The 21,307-nt window shown below is 40.3% G+C and overlaps 1 protein-coding gene across 1 annotated transcript in view; it reads left to right on the forward strand.

The window, feature by feature from the left end:
* LOC139747606 (glutamate receptor ionotropic, kainate 2-like) overlaps window positions 1–21,307 on the forward strand; it is a 775,400-nt gene that overhangs the window by 578,274 nt on the left and 175,819 nt on the right. The window contains exon 7 of the mRNA XM_071660081.1: window positions 10,137–10,278. Within this exon, the coding sequence (XP_071516182.1) occupies window positions 10,137–10,278 (142 nt within the window). The remainder of the gene's footprint in view (window positions 1–10,136; window positions 10,279–21,307) is intronic.

Genomic DNA, 21,307 nt, shown 5'->3' on the forward strand with positions numbered 1-21,307 from the left:
AGGCCTCCCTGCAGACGATAATAGCCACATCAAGACTGTGCAACTGGCTAGAGCAGAGGTTCCCACCCAGGTCGGTACCGCCTCACAGTGGGTGTTTATGAAAATAGAGGGAAGAGGTTGTTGACATTTGAGGAGCTCATATAATTTCAGTTTGAACATTTTATAGTCAGTAATGAAGTATCAATTGTTTCCAGACTCATACGTACCGCCTCTACATCACTGACCTCAGTGCGTCTTTAGTATGACAGTTCAATGGCCATATACTTTAATTTTGTGTCAAATGAATTATGTGGTACCATAAAAGTGCTTGAATGTGTAAAAAGAAAACTAAAGATACTGAAATTCTACAATTTGCCTCCAATGGACGTTTGTTTATGATATGATCAAATGGAAGCAATCATCACCTTAGAGAAGAAGCAATGGTTCTGGGTTGACAGTTTCACTGGAACGGGATATTTCGCGACACATGATGATTCGTAACGTTGATGGAACACCTTTACCGTCCAAGTAAAATCATGTCATCTTGTTGTGCAGTCTTGGCATGAGTAATTGGGTTGATAGATGTGCGGTTAAAAGGTTAATTGCTCATTTTAGGATGAAGGTTTTTGACAGACGTGAAATTTATTTGAATTTCTATGAGGGGGAACATCGTCCATAACTGTTTCCTGTAAGGAGGTGTTAAGGCTGAGAAACGCTGGGAACCGCTGGTCTACAGCAGTTACTGCGTGGCTTTGGCAACTCCTGGGTTCTCCTCATGTTTGCTTCCCTCCCCACATCCTGCTACTCCCCTCCACACTACTGCATCCCAGCTACTTCCTGAGAGGCGAGGGCCTTACCTCCTCCACCTCCCACCTCGCCACCTCCATCGATAAAGACAGAGAAAAAAATGCAAATCTATTTTCCCCCATCTTTCATTAACGCTGTTGTTGGCCCAATCCTTCCACGCAAGGTCAGGTCCACTTTGGGGTGAAATCTACGGTCTATCACACACACACACACACACACACACACACACACACACACACACACACACACACACACACACACACACACACACACAAACACAAACACACACACACACACACACACACGAAAAGTTCCCAAGTGCACTTTCGTGTAATAATCACATCATCAGGGGAGACACAAGAGAGAAATATAGCAGTCAGTTGATATACATCGAAGAGACGAAGCTAGGACGCCAAATGGCGTCCTAGCTTCGTCTCTTCGATGTATATCAACTATCTCTAGCATATCAACTATCTCTAGATAGAGACTTGTGTCTCCATGACTCTCTATCACCATGAGAATCCAGGTTTCCCCAGTCTGTCTCTTTACAACTGAAATTTCCCATTACCTGTTGTTTACCACATCGAGGAAGTGAGAGTTTCACTGTTTCTTGTACCATCCTGATTGTTCCTTCACTGTTACCACTTCACTTTCCTCTCCTTTCCGACAGTTACTATGACTGCTTAATGGGCCATCTTCCAGCGTCTCTTGAAACTTCAGGTTCTCTTTTATCAAGATGGTTAATCTTCCCTCTCCTTTCCCTCCTTTTTCTTTCTTCTTATCGTGTGCTCCTCTGGGTAAAATGTGTGTGTGTGTGTGTGTGTGTGTGTGTGTGTGTGTGTGTGTGTGTGTGTGTGTGTGTGTGTGTGTGTGTGTGTGTGTGTGTGTGTGCACTCATTATAACTCTTCATGTAGCATTTGCTTTACCATTGTCTAACGTAGGAATGATGAGATGACACTCTGAACACTCTCGAACCTTCCATCTCAAGATAGCTGGTCTTACTTCTGGCTGTAGGCTGGACGAAACGCCTTCTCCTTTGACAAAACATACGTCTATCTTTGCATTTTCTTTCCTTTTTCCTTATTCCACGTCTGGCCTCTCTAAGGGCTTACGTCCGTGGCTGGAATCTTCCTCTGGGCTTGCGTCCGTGGCTGGAGTCTTCCTCTAGACTTACGTCCGTGGCCTGGAGTGGTGCTCATGGAATGGTTTAGTTTATGGCAGGGGCTGCAGACGCTGACGAGCTCCTTGTTGGGGGCCTGGCCTCGGGTGGCACACACGGGCCAAGAACAAACAAAATGAAGAAGAAAAAGAATAGTTGAGTTTTAATTTTCTTTTGAAAGAGGAGAGGGAGGGGGGATAGGGGCTTGCCGTCTAAGGAGGAAAAAGGGAGAAGAGGGGGAGAATAGGGACTTTCCTTCGAAATAGTAACTGGGGCATAGCAGTTTGGAGAGACATAGCCGGATTTAGGGAGAGATGGAAATATAGAGCGAACCAGTGAGCTGCCAGACCCATGCAGGAATTGCTCTAGCCAGTTGCACAGTTACTGCGTGGCTGTTGGCATCGTGGGCCGTTGTGATGTCTTTTTTTCCCCTCAGTCTCAAGGCTTTGCAACATTTTGCCTTCTCATATCTCTCCTGAGTAAGAGCAACTTTTCTCTTATTGCACTGCAACTTTAGCACTTCCTTGAAAACTGGCTATTTGTCGTTTTCTGTCTTTTTTTTTTCAAGGACACTACGTACTGTGAGAATGTGAGTCATTCCTTTTGTTGTCTATTATTATATCTTCAGAACCTTTCTAAGTAATGGAATCTAGCAGTAAGATCATCACTCGGAATACCAAAATAGTAATCATTAATCTATTGGTCATTAGGTTAATACTGGTAACCATGAGTCTTCTATTAGTCACTATTATCAAACATGAGTCTACTGGCCATTAGGGTTACTCCTGGTAACCATGAGTCTTCTGGTGCATTGGTCACTGTTAGTAAACATGAATCTAATAGTCATTAGTTTACGAGTGGTAACCATGAGGTTCATGGTCTAATCTTCACTACTGCCAGACCTGCGCCTCACGAACATGTGCTTACGTAATTCTTCTGATCTTGTGGTAACCACAAGTAACTTGAGCGTCCTGATGGTTTATTGGTTTGAGTTAGCTGGTCCTATGGTTTTATTCTATTTGAGTTATCGTTGCAAGTGATACACATGAATACAATGAAATGTTTCTTACAGATAGACTTGGATGGATTTACCATTTGACAACTACTAGTCAGTGTATCAAACTGCTGATGTCAGCACAATTATCAATTGTCTCTAGGAAATATAGTTACTGTTGTCAAGCAGGAGTCGATGGAGTTTATGTAAATAATCTTCAAGACAGCAACTCGAAGCATTACAAACATCGCTCCTGTCCACAACACCTCACAAAAATTCACTGTTATATTATCCCACAAATATGTAATGATGGAATTAGAAACATTTTCATCATTCATCACAACTCACATTTGTCAAATACACAAAAGGGCGAGGAAGTGTTTCATCAATCAAAGAAACTAAGAAAAAGAGAATGACTCTGGTAATTATCAGATCTAAGAACACACAGTCAACACACTCACCAAACACAAGACGAGAGCAACATTTTCCACCACTCAGGCAAAGGTTCTTCTATGGTAAGTGGACGACACAGAACATTGTATTCTTAGTGATAATCACGACAGTTATGATCATGGTGAATATTTCTATGTAAAGTGTCCCATGACCAGACTTGATGTAGCAGCAGAATATTGGATATTTGGAACTGTATGACCAGACTTGATGTAGCAGCAGAATATTGGATATTTGGAACTGTATGACCAGACTTGATGTAGCAGCAGAATATTGGATATTTGGAACTGTATGACCAGACTTGATGTAGCAGCAGAATATTGGATATTTGGAACTGTAAAAATGAAAGAAAAATACAACTTTACATATTGAGGCCGTGAGCTTCCTCGACCCTTAGAGTGATGTTGCTGGAGGTTAAGACGGCTTAGTAAATGGACGGGAGATGGACAGTATGACTGGTGATATAGACACACACACACACACGCACCCACACACACACACACAGTTGGCCTACGTGTTGGGTTACTTGAAGATAAAGCTTTGTAGCATATTCTGGGAGGGATCTGAAGAGAAGGCCTCTAAATTGTAAAAAAGAAATATACAGAGAAGTATGTAATATAAGCTACATTAAGCACTCAGAAAGTCAAAAGACAGCGTTGAGAAAGTGAATTTTTATAGTGCTGTGACAGTGAAAGCAGAAATGGAATCCAAAATTGAGTAAAATACATGAATGGAAAAGAGACAAGAGCAGAGTGTCGTAAAAGCAGAGAGATATAAAATTCAAAAGTGAATCAAAAGAATTATCATATCCATATTTTTTTTTTCTTTTTGGTATGTAGAAGCTATAGTTCTAGAGAAACATTCTGAGTGAGGTTAGGCTGTTTATGAGACTAAAGAAAACAGCTAGAGACAAAAAGTGCGAAGATTAGGAATAGCAGAATCCAAGCCTTTCTAAAATATTGGAAATTCTACCATTTGAAAATGTATATGTGTCATCTGTTGGTCATACACATGAGACTGTAAACTGATGCCAGACTTAGCAATGTCACACAAAATTCACACAACTCGTGTGATACACTATGACCGTGAGCTAATGGTCCAGCTAATGGCGGAGGATGCAAGTAACCAGTTCCTGGACACAAGAACCGTAGTGATAACTACAGAGAAGGAAGAGACACTAACACCTCTATGCAGTGTTAGTGGGTCAAATGTTGAAGTACAATAAGATTGAGGGAGTTGACGAGTGTGATTATTTTACGTTCACACTTGGTAGTAAATGCTTTACCTGGAATGATTCAAACTATATATAAATATATATATATATATATATATATATATATATATATATATATATATATATATATATATATACATATATATATATATATATATATATATATATATATATATATATATATATATATATATATATATACATATAGGAAACAGGAGTTGTGGGAGTATGTGATAGAGTGTAAGAAAGTAAATTCTAAATTGATATGAGTGAAACTGAAAGTTGATGCAGAGAGATGGGTGATTATTGGTGCATATGCACCTGGGCATAAGAAAGATCATTAGAGGCAAGTGTTTTGAGAGCAGCTGAATGAGTGTGTTAGTAGTTTTGATGCACGAAACCGGGTTATAGTGATGGGTGATTTGAAGCCAAAGGTGAGTAATGTGGCAGTTGAGGGAATAATTGGTATACATGGGGTGTTCAGTGTTGTAAATGGAAATGGTGAAGAGCTTGTTGATTTATGTGCTGAAAAAGGACTGGTGATTGGGAATACCTGGTTTAAAAAGCGAGATATACATAAGTATACGTATGTAAGTAGGAGAGATGGCCAGAGATAGTTATTGGATTACGTGTTAATTGATAGGTGCGCGAAAGAGAGACTTTTGGATGTTAATATGCTGAGAGGTGCAACTGGAGGGATGTCTGATCATTATCTTGTGGAGGCGAAGGTGAAGATTTGTAGGGGTTTTCAGAAAAGAAGAGAGAATGTTGGGGTGAAGAGAGTGGTGAGAGTAAGTGAGCTTGGGAAGGAGACTTGTATGAGGAAGTACCGGGAGAGAATGAGTACAGAATGGAAAAAAGTGAGAACAAAGGAGGTAAGGGGAGTGGGGGAGGAATGGGATGTATTTAGGGAAGCAGTGATGGCTTGCGCAAAAGATGCTTGTGGCATGAGAAGCGTGGGAGGTGGGTTGATTAGAAAGGGTAGTGAGTGGTGGGATGAAGAAGTAAGATGTATAAAAGAAAGAGGCAGGAGGTCAAGATAAAGGTGCAAGAGGTGAAAAAGAGGGCAAATGAGAGTTGGGGTGAGAAAGTATCATTAAATTTTTGGGAGAATAAAAAGATGTTTTGGAAGGAGGTAAATAAAGTTCGTAAGACAAAGGAGCAAACGGGAACTTCAGTGAAGGGGGCTAATGGGGAGGTGATAACAAGTAGTGGTGATGTGAGAAGGAGATGGAGTGAGTATTTTGAAGGTTTTTTGAATGTGTTTGATGATGGAGTGGCAGATATAGGGTGTTTTGGTCGAGGTGGTGTGCAAAGTGAGAGGGTTAGGGAAAATGGTTTGGTAAATAGAGAAGAGGTAGTAAAAGCTTCGCGGAAGATGAAAGCCGGCAAGGCAGCAGGTTTGGATGGTATTGCAGTGGAATTTATTAAAAAAGGGGTTGACTGTACTGTTGACTGGTTGGTAAGGTTATTTAATGTATGTATGACTCATGGTGAGGTGCCTGAGGATTGGCGGAATGCTTGCATAGTGCCATTGTATAAAGGCAAAGGGGATAAGAGTGAGCGCTCAAATTAAAGAGGTATAAGTTTGTTGAGTATTCCTGGTAAATTATATGGGAGGGTATTGATTGAGAGGGTGAAGGCATGTACAGAGCATCAGATTGGGGAAGAGCAGTGTGGTTTCAGAAGTGGTAGAGGATGTGTGGATCAGGTGTTTGCTTTGAAGAATGTATGTGAGAAATACTTAGAAAAGCAAATGGATTTGTATGTAGCATTTATGGATCTGGAGAAGGCATATGATAGAGTTGATAGAGATGCTCTGTGGAAGGTATTAAGAAAATATGGTGTGGGAGGCAAGTTGTTAGAAGCAGTGAAAAGTTTTTATCGAGGATGTAAGGCATGTGTACGGGTAGGAAGAGAGGAAAGTGATTGGCTCTCAGTGAATGTAGGTTTGCGGCAGGGATGTGTGATGTCTCCATGGCTGTTTAATTTGTTTATGGATAGGGTTGTTAGGGAGGTGAATGAAAGAGTTTTGGAAAGAGGGGCAAGTATGCAGTCTGTTGTGGATGAGAGAGCTCGGGAAGTGAGTCAGTTGTTGTTCGCTGATGATACACCGCTGGTGGCTGATTCATGTGAGAAACTGCAGAAGCTGGTGACTGAGTGTGGTAAAGTGTGTGGAAGAAGAAAGTTAACAGTAAATGTGAATAAGAGCAAGGTTATTAGGTACAGTAGGGTTGAGGGTCAAGTCAATTGGGAGGTAAGTTTGAATGGAGAAAAACTGGAGGAAGTAAAGTGTTTTAGATATCTGGGAGTGGATCTGGCAGCAGATGGAACCATGGAAGCGGAAGTGGATCATAGGGTGGGGGAGGGGGCGAAAATCCTGGGAGCCTTGAAGAATGTGTGGAAGTCGAGAACATTATCTCGGAAAGCAAAAATGGGTATGTTTGAAGGAATAGTGGTTCCAACAATGTTGTATGGTTGCGAGGCGTGGGCTATGGATAGAGTTGTGCGCAGGAGGGTGGATGTGCTGGAAATGAGATGTTTGAGGACAATGTGTGGTGTGAGGTGGTTTGATCGAGTAAGTAACGTAAGGGTAAGAGAGATGTGTGGAAATAAAAAGAGCGTGGTTGAGAGAGCAGAAGAGGGTGTTTTGAAATGGTTTGGGCACATGGAGAGAATGAGTGAGGAAAGATTGACCAAGAGGATATATGTGTCGGAGGTGGAGGGAACGAGAAGTGGGAGACCAAATTGGAGGTGGAAAGATGGAGTGAAAAAGATTTTGTGTGATCGGGGCTGAACATGCAGGAGGGTGAAAGGAGGGCAAGGAATAGAGTGAATTGGATCGATGTGGTATACCGGGGTTGACGTGCTGTCAGTGGATTGAATCAGGGCATGTGAAGCGTCTGGAGTAAAGCATGGAAAGCTGTGTAGGTATGAATATTTGCGTGTGTGGACGTGTATGTATATACATGTGTATTGGGGGTGGGTTGGGCCATTTCTTTCGTCTGTTTCCTTGCGCTACCTCGCAAACGCGGGAGACAGCGACAAAGCAAAAAAAAAAAAGAATATATATATATATATATATATATATATATATATATATATATATATATATATATATATATATATATATATGCCAAGGTATGTTCCAAAGTACATTGCACTAAATCCATTTAATGACTTGTGTTCCAAAAACTGGATCTCAACTTGAAGTGGTGTAATCATTTAGCACTTAATTCCAGTTCTTGAAATACTACATATTGTTAGTAGGATTAAGAGCACAGTACTTTGCCATATACCTTGGTAAAAAACTTAATAAACTGCGGTAGACTGAAGAAGAAGTACCTTCTGCTGAGAGCTATCGTCTGTTATCCTGGTCCCTGTATCAGCCACAGCAACTCCCTAATGAAATTTTGACCGAATTGCTCAGTTGGATGGATATTGAAGTGAGCAATATTCCTTCAGTTGTTACGATATCTTTGGTAATTCTGATTATTTTTTTGTACTTCTCTTTCATCATAGATTCCCCTCCATACGCAATATTTCTTTGATTTGTATTTTTGAAATGTATGAAAGATTATTTTTGTTCGTTGAGATAGCGCAAAAAATGTAGTGCGCTACTTTGGTGATACTCATTTAAGCCTTTTCTCAAAAGTAGATTGAAAAATGCCATGCAATTTTTTTTTTTTTCTGTTATGAATAAAAACGATACGAAAGTAAACGAACTGACAAATGTGTTTAGAAATTCTATTCATTTTGCTGAGGGAAACATTTGATCTGCTAGAGGAATATATTATTACTATCAGGATATCCTTATTCTCCTCATGAGGGAATCAATAAATCAATACCTCATAATTTTTTATCAATTGTTGGAATTTGAAGCATGAAAAACGGCCGCTGTGATCGTCAGCGAGCACTTATAGAGAATAGAACATGGAATGATGACGAAGCTTCACATGAAATTTGACGAAATACAATTATTACGCTCAAGTTTTATCTGCTGGTTTTATTATGAAATTTAAGTTTTGGAACACTACCAGATTTTTTCATATATTCTTTCATTGTTGTATGTTCCGATTCATTTTGATAATATATTCCATATTCTATTTTTCACACGGATGGTATGTACCAACGTAACAAGAAAGTTTTAAAACAGAACACAGTAGAAATAGAGAAATGCCTGGACTTACGTTCAAGGAACTTCCCTCACCCCATCAATTGTACCTGATAAATTTTTTTATCTATGGTGTCAATACCAAATATAGAAAGCAAGTATACCAAAAATAAAGACATACTGAAGAATATATCAAAACACTTCGTTCTATTTCAAAATGCGATGTACGGCAAGTGTAGCAATAATTATGATTTTGCTGATGGTGCCCAAGGATACTTTCAGTCTGTACCACATCATTATCAAGAATGATATGTAATCTGCTTTTTTTGTCTGAGATTTCAGTCATTTACATAAACGCCAGCTCAATTCTCTTTCCTAGATGTGTATAATACACGGATCATATGACACTGGATCATGTCACCATCTATTTCTTCTTCATTTTCTTTGTTTCCTTCCGTTTACCAGTCTGTCCTTATCATTATTCTCTCTCTCTCTCTCTCTCTCTCTCTCTCTCTCTCTCTCTCTCTCTCTCTCTCTCTCTCTCTCTCTCTCTCTCTTGTAACTGTCTCTCTTTATATGATTTTTGTCTCTATGTCGTATTAACCTAGTAATGAAGATACGATCCGTACTGATCCCGTCCATAATGTTTATGTTCAATCATTTCTAAGTTTTTTCTCTTCTGTACTCACGTGGGAGACCGTCTTAAACCTGTAGCAAATATTATACTGATCATGTGTTTACATGTAAGTTTTTTTTACAGTTCTGTAGCTCCTTTAGTGCATTTTATGAGTTCATGTCCTCTGTGTGTATAAGAGAACAGCACGTATTCTGGCGCAGGGTTACTCTCTGGTTCTGAATTTGCAGTAAGTTACGCCGTGGACAAGCCAGCTCCCCAGTTCTGTTGTGTGACGTTTGATTATTCAAGTGGGAGAGCTCGTCACATTACTTCATGACATTAACGAAGTTTAGAGGAACTAACGTCTTGTTTAGTGTGGTTTGAGGCGATGGTTTGTAAGTAGAAAATACGAAGAATAGAATCTTTTCTTTATTTACCACTGTGGTAACGTGTGTTGATAGAGATTTGCCAGGTTTGAGCCTGGCACAGGCACCTGTTTGATGACAACCAGTTCTACTGGTGTATGGGTCTTGGGTTCTACATGACTGGCTGTGTGCTACATATTGGTGTATATTTGCCTACCAATAGAAATAGACTACATTAACTCTGTCACGTCCACTTAACTTGAGTACACGTTTCCCTACGTAAGATAGGTAAGACCATGAATAAATCGCACACATTAACACCGTTGTCGTGCAGATCCTGACCTGAATATGTGTGTACATGAGGCAGGAGAGGTGGCCACACCCGCTGCTGCTCACATCTCTGCCTCTCACTGACAGACCGATGCTGAAGGACGCCAAGAAGGCTGGCGTGACGCACGTAGTGCTGGACGTGGAGCGGGAGAACATCTTCACCGTCCTGAAACAGGCCCAACAGATCGGTATGATGACCTCATACCACAACTACTTCATCACCTCACTGGTAAGTTGATGACCTCATACCACAACTACTTCATCACCTCACTGGTAAGTTGATGACCTCATACCACAACTACTTCATCACCTCACTAGTAAGTTGATGACCTCATACCACAACTACTTCATCACCTCACTGGTAAGTTGATGACCTCATACCACAACTACTTCATCACCTCACTAGTAAGTTGATGACCTCATACCACAACTACTTCATCACCTCACTGGTAAGTTGATGACCTCATACCACAACTACTTCATCACCTCACTAGTAAGTTGATGACCTCATACCACAACTACTTCATCACCTCACTGGTAAGTTGATGACGTCATACCACAACTACTTCATCACCTCACTGGTAAGTTGATGACCTCATACCACAACTACTTCATCACCTCACTGGTAAGTTGATGACCTCATACCACAACTACTTCATCACCTCACTGGTAAGTTGATGACGTCATACCACAACTACTTCATCACCTCGCTGGTAAGTTGATGACGTCATACCACAACTACTTCATCACCTCACTGGTAAGTTGATGACGTCATACCACAACTACTTCATCACCTCACTGGTAAGTTGATGACGTCATACCACAACTACTTCATCACCTCACTGGTAAGTTGATGACCTCATACCACAACTACTTCATCACCTCACTGGTAAGTTGATGACCTCATACCACAACTACTTCATCACCTCACTGGTAAGTTGATGACGTCATACCACAACTACTTCACGAGTCAACTGGTAGGATGATGACGTCATAAGTACGATTCGTTTCCTCGCTGTTATGTTGATGATGTCATGTATTACGTCATAACCTGTGGTAACGAGAGTACCACGTACCATGGACGTGTCCTCAGGCCTCTGGTAAGGTAACTTCATACCAGAACTGCTACTGAACTTCCAACTTCATACCATTGCTGCTACTGAACTTCGGGCTATTATATTCCACAAAAGATACTTCATAACCTGCCCGGTATGATGACGTGATTCATAACCTGCCCGGTATGATGACGTGATTCATAACCTGCCCGGTATGATGACGTGATTCATAACCTGCCCGGTATGATGACGTGATTCATAACCTGCCCGGTATGATGATGACATGATTCATACCCTTTCCAGCATGATAATGACATAGTTCATAACCTGCCCGGTATGATGACGTGATTCATAGCCTGCCCGGTATGATGACGTGATTCATAACCTGCCCGGTATGATAATGACGTGATTCCTAATCTACACGGTATGGTGATGACGTTATGTATAACCTGCCCAGTATGATGATGACGTGATTTATAACCTCTCGGTATGATAATGACGTGATTCATAACCTGCCCGGTATGATAACGTGATTCATAACCTGCACAGTATGGTGGTGACCTGATGCATAACCTGCCCAGTATGATGACGTGATTCAAAACTTGCCCGGTATGATGATGACGTGATTTATAACCTGCCCGGTATGGTAATGACGTGATTCACACTCTGCACGTATGATTACGACGTAATTCATAACCTGCCCGGTATGATGATAATGACATGATTCATAACTACCCAGTATGGTGATGACGTGATAGACAACCTGCCCAGTATAATGATGGCGTGATTAATAACCTTTCTGGTATGATAATGATGTGATTCATAACCTGCTCGGTATGATGATGACGTGATTCATATCCTGCATGTATGATTATGACGTGATTCATAACCTGCCCGGTATGATAATGATGTGATTCATAACCTGCCCGGTATGTTGATAACGTGATTCATAACCTGCCCGGTATGATGATGATGTGATTCATAACCTGCCCGGTATGATAATGATGTGATTCATAACCTGCCCGGTATGGTGATGATGTGATTCATAACCTGCCCGGTATGATAATGATGTGATTCATAACCTGCCCGGTATGATGATGACATGATTCATACCCTTTCCAGCATGATAATGACATAGTTCATAACCTGCCCGGTATGGTGATGATGTGATTCATAACCTGCCCGGTATGATGACGTGATTCATAGCCTGCCCGGTATGATGACGTGATTCATAGCCTGCACACATGACTATGACGAGATTCATAACCTGCCCGGTATGATGACGTGATTCATAACCTGCCCGGTATGATAATGACGTGATTCCTAATCTACACGGTATGGTGATGACGTTATGCATAACCTGCCCAGTATGATGATGACGTGATTTATAACCTCTCGGTATGATAATGACGTGATTCATAACCTGCCCGGTATGATAACGTGATTCATAACCTGCACAGTATGGTGGTGACCTGATGCATAACCTGCCCAGTATGATGACGTGATTCAAAACTTGCCCGGTATGATGATGACGTGATTTATAACCTGCCCGGTATGGTAATGACGTGATTCACACTCTGCACGTATGATTACGACGTAATTCATAACCTGCCCGGTATGATGATAATGACATGATTCATAACTACCCAGTATGGTGATGACGTGATAGACAACCTGCCCAGTATAATGATGGCGTGATTAATAACCTTTCTGGTATGATAATGATGTGATTCATAACCTGCTCGGTATGATGATGACGTGATTCATATCCTGCATGTATGATTATGACGTGATTCATAACCTGCCCGGTATGATAATGATGTGATTCATAATCTGCCCGGTATGGTGATGATGTGATTCATAACCTGCCCGGTATGTTGATGATGTGATTCATAACCTGCCCTGTATGGTGATGATGTGATTCATAACCTGCCCGGTATGTTGATGATGTGATTCATAACCTGCCCTGTATGGTGATGATGTGATTCATAACCTGCCCGGTATGGTGATGATGTGATTCATAACCTGCCCGGTATGGTGATGATGTGATTCATAACCTGCCCTGTATGGTGATGATGTGATTCATAACCTGCCCTGTATGATGATAATGTCATTCATAACCTGCCCTGTATGATGATAATGTCATTCATAACCTGCCCGGTATGTTGATGACGTGATTCATAACCTGCCCTGTATGATGATAATGTCATTCATAACCTGCCCTGTATGGTGATGATGTGATTCATAACCTGCCCTGTATGATGATAATGTCATTCATAACCTGCCCTGTATGATGATAATGTCATTCATAACCTGCCCGGTATGTTGATGACGTGATTCATAACCTGCCCTGTATGATGATAATGTCATTCATAACCTGCCCGGTATGATGATGATGTGATTCATAACCTGCCCGGTATGGTGATGATGTGATTCATAACCTGCCCGGTATGCTGATGATGTGATTCATAACCTGCCCGGTATGATGATGATGTGATTCATAACCTGCCCGGTATGCTGATGATGTGATTCATAACCTGCCCGGTATGATGATGATGTGATTCATAACCTGCCCGGTATGGTGATGATGTGATTCATAACCTGCCCGGTATGCTGATGATGTGATTCATAACCTGCCCGGTATGGTGATGATGTGATTCATAACCTGCCCGGTATGGTGATGATGTGATTCATAACCTGCCCGGTATGCTGATGATGTGATTCATAACCTGCCCGGTATGATGATAACGTGATTTATAACCTGCCCAATATGATGGATAACGTGATTCACAACCTAACCGGTATGATGATGACGTGATACATAGCTTACCCGGAATAATGATGACTTGTTTCATTATCTGTCCAGTATGATAATTTGCTTCATAACCTGCCTAGTATTATGTTGACGTGAATCATAACCTGCCAGGCATGATGATGACGTGGTTATAACGTGCCCAGTATGGTGATTATGTGATTCATAACCTACGGGGTGTTATGATGACGTGAATCATAACCTGCTTGGTATGATGATGACATCATTCATAACATGCCCAGTATGATGATGATGTGATTAGCAACGTGCATAGTATGGTGATGAAATGATTCATAACATGCCCAATGCCCAGTATGATGATGACGTGATTCATGACTTGCCCAGTATGGTGATGACTTGATTCATAACGTACCTAGTATGATGATGACATGATTCATAACCTCCACGGTATGATGATGATATGAATCATAACCTGCTCGGCGTGATGATGATGTGATTCATAACCTTTCCTGTATGATGATGATGTGATTCATAACCTGCCCAGTATGGTCATAACGTGATTCACAATGTGAACAGTATGATGATGACATGATTCAGAACCTGCCCAGTATGATGATGACATGATTCAGAACCTGCCCAGTATGATGATGACATGATTCAGAACCTGCACAGTATGATGATGACATGATTCATAACGTGCCCTGCATGATGATGACATGATTCATAACGTGCCCTGTATGATGATGACGTGATTCATAACGTGCCCTGTATGATGATGACGTGATTCATAACGTGCCCTGTAACATGATGATGTGATTGATATCGTGCTCAGTATAATCATGACTTGATTTATCAAATGCGATGCATGAAGATGATGTGATTCATAACATGCTCAGTATGATGATGACGTGATTAATAACGGACCTCATATGGTGAAACGTGATTCATACCTACCTGTATGATGATGACTGATCCATAACGTACCTGGTATGATGATGACGTGATTCATAACCTGTCTGGTATGATGATGACGTGATTCATAACCTGCCTGATATTATGATGACATGAATCATAACATACCTAGTATGATGATGAACGTGATTCATAACGTGCCCAGTATGATGATGACGTGATTCATAACCTGCCTGGTATTATGATGACATGAATCATAACATGCCTAGTATGATGATGAACGTGATTCATAACCTGCCCAGTATGATGATGACGTGATTCATAACCTGCCTGGTATTATGATGACATGAATCATAACATGCCTAGTATGATGGTGAACGTGATTCATAACCTGCCCAGTATGATGATGTGAGTCACAACGTGCACAGTATGGGGATGACGTGATTCATAACCTGCCTAGTATTATATTATGATATTATTCATAACCTGCCTCGTATTACAATGAGCTGAATCATAACCTGCTCGGTTTGATGATGACGTGATTCATAACGCACCCAATATGGTGATGACGTGATTCATAACGCACCCAATATGATGATGACGTGATTCATAACGCACCCAGTATGGTGATGACGTGATTAATAACACACTCAATATGGTGATAACGTGATTCATAGCCTACCTGGTATGATGATGACATGATCCATAACCTACATGGAATGATGATGACGTGATTCATAACCTGTCTGGTATGATGATGACGTGATTCATAACCTGCCTGATATTATGATGACATGAATCATAACATACCTAGTATGATGATGAACGTGATTCATAACGTGCCCAGTATGATGATGACGTGATTCATAACCTGCCTGGTATTATGATGACATGAATCATAACATGCCTAGTATGATGATGAACGTGATTCATAACCTGCCCAGTATGATGATGACGTGATTCATAACCTGCCTGGTATTATGATGACATGAATCATAACATGCCTAGTACGATGATGAACGTGATTCATAACGTGCCCAGTATGATGATGACGTGATTCATAACCTGCCTGGTATTATGATGACATGAATCATAACATGCCTAGTATGATGGTGAACGTGATTCATAACCTGCCCAGTATGATGATGACGTGATTCATAACGCACCCAGTATGGTGATGACGTGATTCATAACGCACCCAGTATGGTGATGACGTGATTCATAACGCACCCAGTATGATGATGACGTGATTCATAACGCACCCAGTATGGTAATGACGTGATTCATAACGCACCCAGTATGATGATGACGTGATTCATAACGCACCCAGTATGGTAATGACGTGATTCATAACGCACCCAGTATGATGATGACGTGATTCATAACGCGCCCAGTATGGTGATGACGTGATTCATAACGCACCCAGTATGATGATGACGTGATTCATAACGCACCCAGTATGATGATGACGTGATTCATAACGCACCCAGTATGGTGATGATGTGATTCATAACGCGCCCAGTATGGTGATGACGTGATTCATAGCGTGCCCAGTATGATGATGACGTGATTCATAACGCGCCCAGTATGATGATGACGTGATTCATAACGCGCCCAGTATGGTGATGACGTGATTCATAACGCGCCCAGTATGATGATGACGTGATCATAATGCGCCCAGTATGATGATGACGTGATCATAACCTACCCAGTATGATGATGACGTGATTTCACAAGCTCACATCGTTGGATGTTGATCGCCTTTTTCTGGCTCCACACACACTCCTTCCTCTCCTTTAAGTTATGTGAAATTATTGCACAAGTATTTTCCTTCATTTACGTTATGTGTATGATGGGTTAACGAGTAAACAACTTGATGGGTTAACGAGTAAACAACTTGGGAACTCAGTAATACTGGATATGTTGTGATCTTTAATAAGACTCCACAGTACTTCGTCGCCTCACTGCTAACCTAACCTAACCACTAGCCAGACCTCTCTGTTAAATGTATGATTTTGTATCTATTTCATCATCTCGCTCGTAACTTAACGTCATGACACAGCTGCTAGTGTTGATGACGTCATATCCTGAAAAAAGATAAGCATAGGAAAATGTTGATGATTTGGATGATATGTCAGGAACTTCGAGGTAAAGAAAAAGGAATTCTTTTATGCACATTATAGCGACATCTTTCGATACAATTTCCTTGGATTAAATCGTATAAAGTTTCAATATTCTTTGGACTACATCTATTTAATCTTCCTTTAACATGTAGTTTACAGATGACTAGCCACGGTTTTTCTCTTTACGATTATTTATCTATGTTCACAAAAACCCATTTTCTTTAGCTCACTGGGCTGTTAGAGCCAGTGTGTCCATCAACATATAACCTGGTCAGAAGGGGAAGGCAGTGCATGATATCACTCAGGTCGTGAATTTTCATCACCAGGTTATAATGCTAAAAAGGTTCTTTGGAATGTTAACAAATCAAATACCAAGAGATTCCCTGCCTTGACGTGTTATGGCCATTTTCCTTTTAATATGTATAAACATCGTAATCGTGAGTTAATCAGTTTCCATTGTGCTCACTGGTATCGTATAATGCATCACATCTGAGCTGGTACAAACCATAAGATTATCCTGACTTGACATCCAGCCAGAAACTCCGACTATTAAATCTCTTGACGGAAGCTGTTGTCCTTCCTTTAAAGATCATTAATTAGAGGAGAACCTCTCTGCATTAACACAAGCAGAGTGGCCCACGTCGTACGGACCTGCAGTTATAAGTCTCTGGTTAAGTTAATGAGAGTTCAGAGGCTTGGCAGCCAAGGTGGAGTAATGGGTTTGTTATTGTGGCTCAAGTTTCCACTTCATGTTGAGAGTCGCTGGTCACTGTTGGTCACTCCTCCAGCACACGTTATGACCACCACAATCAGAGTCTCCTGCAGTTCACGTCTCCAGACATCGTACATATGTTTCTGTTCAGATGATCATTGGTGAAGCTAATCATTCATGACATCTGCAGTGGACTCAAGTTTCCAGTTTTGAATTTCAGGGAATTTCTAAAGTCAACACAAGGACAGGATTTCTGAAGATATTCATTTACATACACCAAAGTCTTCTTGTTAATATTTGGTCTGTGATTGCTTCATGCACATTTCTCTTAAGCCATTTCTTGCTTGCAACTGATGCCTATTTGCTGGGCTAAAGATGTTCTCCAATACATTATCTTTTGTGTTGTGGCCACAGAAGAGAATGAACAGTTTCCTGATCACACTCTAACACAACCATCTTAGATGATCTAGGTTTCTGTTGTCGTCGGTAATTTGGTAGTTACATTGGCCATTTGCTCTTGTTGAGCTTTTTTGAGACTTCAAATTAAGGGGAATTTTTAGCTGTGCCAAAAATGTAAAAGCATTTTGATTTCGTTCATGGTTTTACGAAATCTTAATCCTAATCTAAGAATAAAATGGTGTCCGTCTATAGCCATTTCAGAGGAAATAAAGAGAAGCATTTGGTGTTTGCTTTGTCTGGTAAATTTTTAGGGTTAAAATATTAGTAACTTGCTTAACACTATACTGCCTCAACCTTAACCGTACTGATATCTCGTTTTCTATTATGTTCACCAGGAGCGAAAATCGATTTCATAAAAGATGTAACCAAAGATATGCAGGTAACATGAATTCCTGGGAATAGATTATGATAACATAGGAATATTTCAGTAAAATATCAAATCAAAACTTAAAGGATCAATCATAACAACACAAAAATGTTAATAATCATATCATAAAAAGTTACGTTTTAGAGAAGTATTGATGCAGAGATTCACACGTAAGAGAAGGTTTCAAGTTTGGTTTCAAGTTTGTTCTCTGCCAAGCACATGTTGTCATTCACCTAGAAATCAAAGATCTTCGAGGTGCTTCAGCTGTTGAGGAGCCTCATCATGTAAGGAAACCATTACCAGCAATATGTAACCTTACCACGTCAGAAACTATTAATGATGGTAAGGTTATCTCCGAAAGAAATAAGTAAATTCAATCATAATCCACTGGTAAGTGCGGACCATATGTAAGCAAGATACATGGAGAGATTTAAACCAGGTATATCTAGACTTTCATACATGTGAAGAAAATAAAGAAAGCAAAGGAAGATTTAGGAAGAAAAATGAATGTGAAATTTAAGAGACAATAGTAAGCCTTTCTATATGCATCGTATAAAGAAAAACAAGAAAAGAGGTATGTGTAAAGAGAGTAGATATGACAGGCAAATCTGAGATCATTTAAGAAACAAAGAGTAACAATTGAAAGAAATGGAAACAATATTTTAACGAAATAATCGTTGTTGGTTAAAGAGATGTAGCTATTTGTATACTGCACAGTAGCAAGAGTAGAGAGAGAGAGAGAGAGAGAGAGAGAGAGAGAGAGAGAGAGAGAGAGAGAGAGAGAGAGAGAGAGAGAGAGAGAGAGAGAGAGAGAGAGAGAGAGAGAGAGAGTGTTAAATGGAGTTACATAGATACACAGACCGCGGAGACTCATTGTCCAGGCGAGGTGGTCTACCATTAACACTGCAGCTGTAGGCGCAGTCCGCTTAAAAGCAGCAGAAGAAGAGCATAACAAAGCAAAGGTTTTCTCCCCCCAGCGTCTCCTTCCCTCCGGCAACACACCGGACGGAACCTTGCACGACTAATTTGCCTGAAGGAAGTTTTTACAGGAAAGTCAAATGTTAGAACGAACGTGAACCAGAGACGCAGAGATATATCGACTAAGAGGAGAGGAAGACATCAAGAAAGACGAAGGAAGTAAAGCAGTAAAGCTCGCTCTGAAAGAATGAAAAAGCGTTGGCACTGACGTGGTGTACATGGTACTGAAGAATGGAGATGAAACTAATGTGGATCTGGAGAGTGTGTATGGAACCATGAAGTAGTGGACAGGCGCCTGATGACTAGACGAATGTAGTAATTCGTCCTCTGTATTGAGGAAAGGAAAGTGATTGTGATTATAACAATTAGAAGAATACGTGTGTTTAACATAGGTCAGAAAGTGCACGGATGAAGTCAATACATGGATTTACGAAGGACATATGATAAGGTGACTGAAAACACAATCTGAGAATCTGTGGTGCTCTTGGATGACTTCTGAATGTTGTTAACATCTCTTGTACTGGAAGCGGTGTAAGTAAGAGAGGAAGTGCTTGTATGTGTGACTGATGTGGAACTGCGTCAATGTTGTATGATGTCATTATATTTATCTAATGTTTGTATGGATAGGGAAGTGCTGGAAATGATATTGAGGTGAGATGATATTAGCTAATCAGTTTCGATAACGTTTTTATCGAATTGATTTTTTTTCTATTTCTTTTTTAACTAACATGAAACAGGCAAAAACGTACCCCAGTCACAAACACCCTTGAAAAAACAATGAAAGAATACGAGAAGATGAAAGCAGAAAAAATTCATTGAGACTTTCAATTGCTTCTAGACAGGACTGTTAAAGCTGGTAATGTTAATTGGGAAAATAAAAAAAGGAAAATTTCATAGCTTCGCTGTTCAAGTGAAGCGGTAGATCCCATAGCGTTCAATCTCTGTGTGGTTTGAATGTTGAAAATGAATGTAAATGAAAGTAAGATCATTGTCTTTGAAATGCACGAAGCTGGAAATAGAGTCATACAAGAAAGAAAAACCAGGATAACACTGAAAACTTTGGTGAACGAGAAAGATCTAAACATAATGTGTTTATGAAGTGCAAACGAAGAACTTGTCCCAGCGTCGATATACATAAGTCAGGAGAGATAAGAAAAGATAAGAGTAGTAGATGCAAATTACTTGCGTAGTGTACTTTGATTTTGGAGGAGAGGAAGTATAGATAGTAAAGATGTGGAAAGATAAGTTATGTAAAGTACTCATTATAAAGGCGTATGGCTGAAAGTTATTGTGATGGTGTGACTTTGTAAAATTTACTTAATATGATAATTTGATCAAGATGATATACAGCACCACAGTAAAGGTAACAGGAGGAGAGATAGACCGAGAATGTGTAGTCAGAGAATTGATCAGAACTCGGGAGTATATCACATGAGGTTGCTCCAGGAATAACTGGGGATTCGATGCAGTGGCAACATTTTTGTGTGTGAAAGTGAAATGACAAAAAGCGTTGTCTCAGTGAGTCAGGTTAATGTATACAGAGAAAAAGTGAGATGCATTTTTTTTCGTTGTGGAAGTTCAAGTTTAACATAAGACATTAGATATGGGATGAAGTTGTTGTTGAGTGATGTTGGAAGACTGTATGTACCTGACTCACTCCCTTAATCTGCGAATGATACAGTGACGGTTGATAGATAGAATGAAGGGTGTGTTACCAGATAGGTGGATAGATAGATAAATAGACAGGTAAGTAGAAAACTAGATCTATGGACAGTTTGATATATAGATGAATAGACAGATAGATAGTTAAGTAGGTAGGTAGGTAGGTAGGTATTATTCAGACAGACAAATAGACAGATGAGCAAATTAATCATTAAGT

Source organism: Panulirus ornatus, chromosome 69 (assembly GCF_036320965.1).
Source record: "Panulirus ornatus isolate Po-2019 chromosome 69, ASM3632096v1, whole genome shotgun sequence".
Lineage (NCBI taxonomy): Eukaryota > Metazoa > Arthropoda > Malacostraca > Decapoda > Palinuridae > Panulirus > Panulirus ornatus.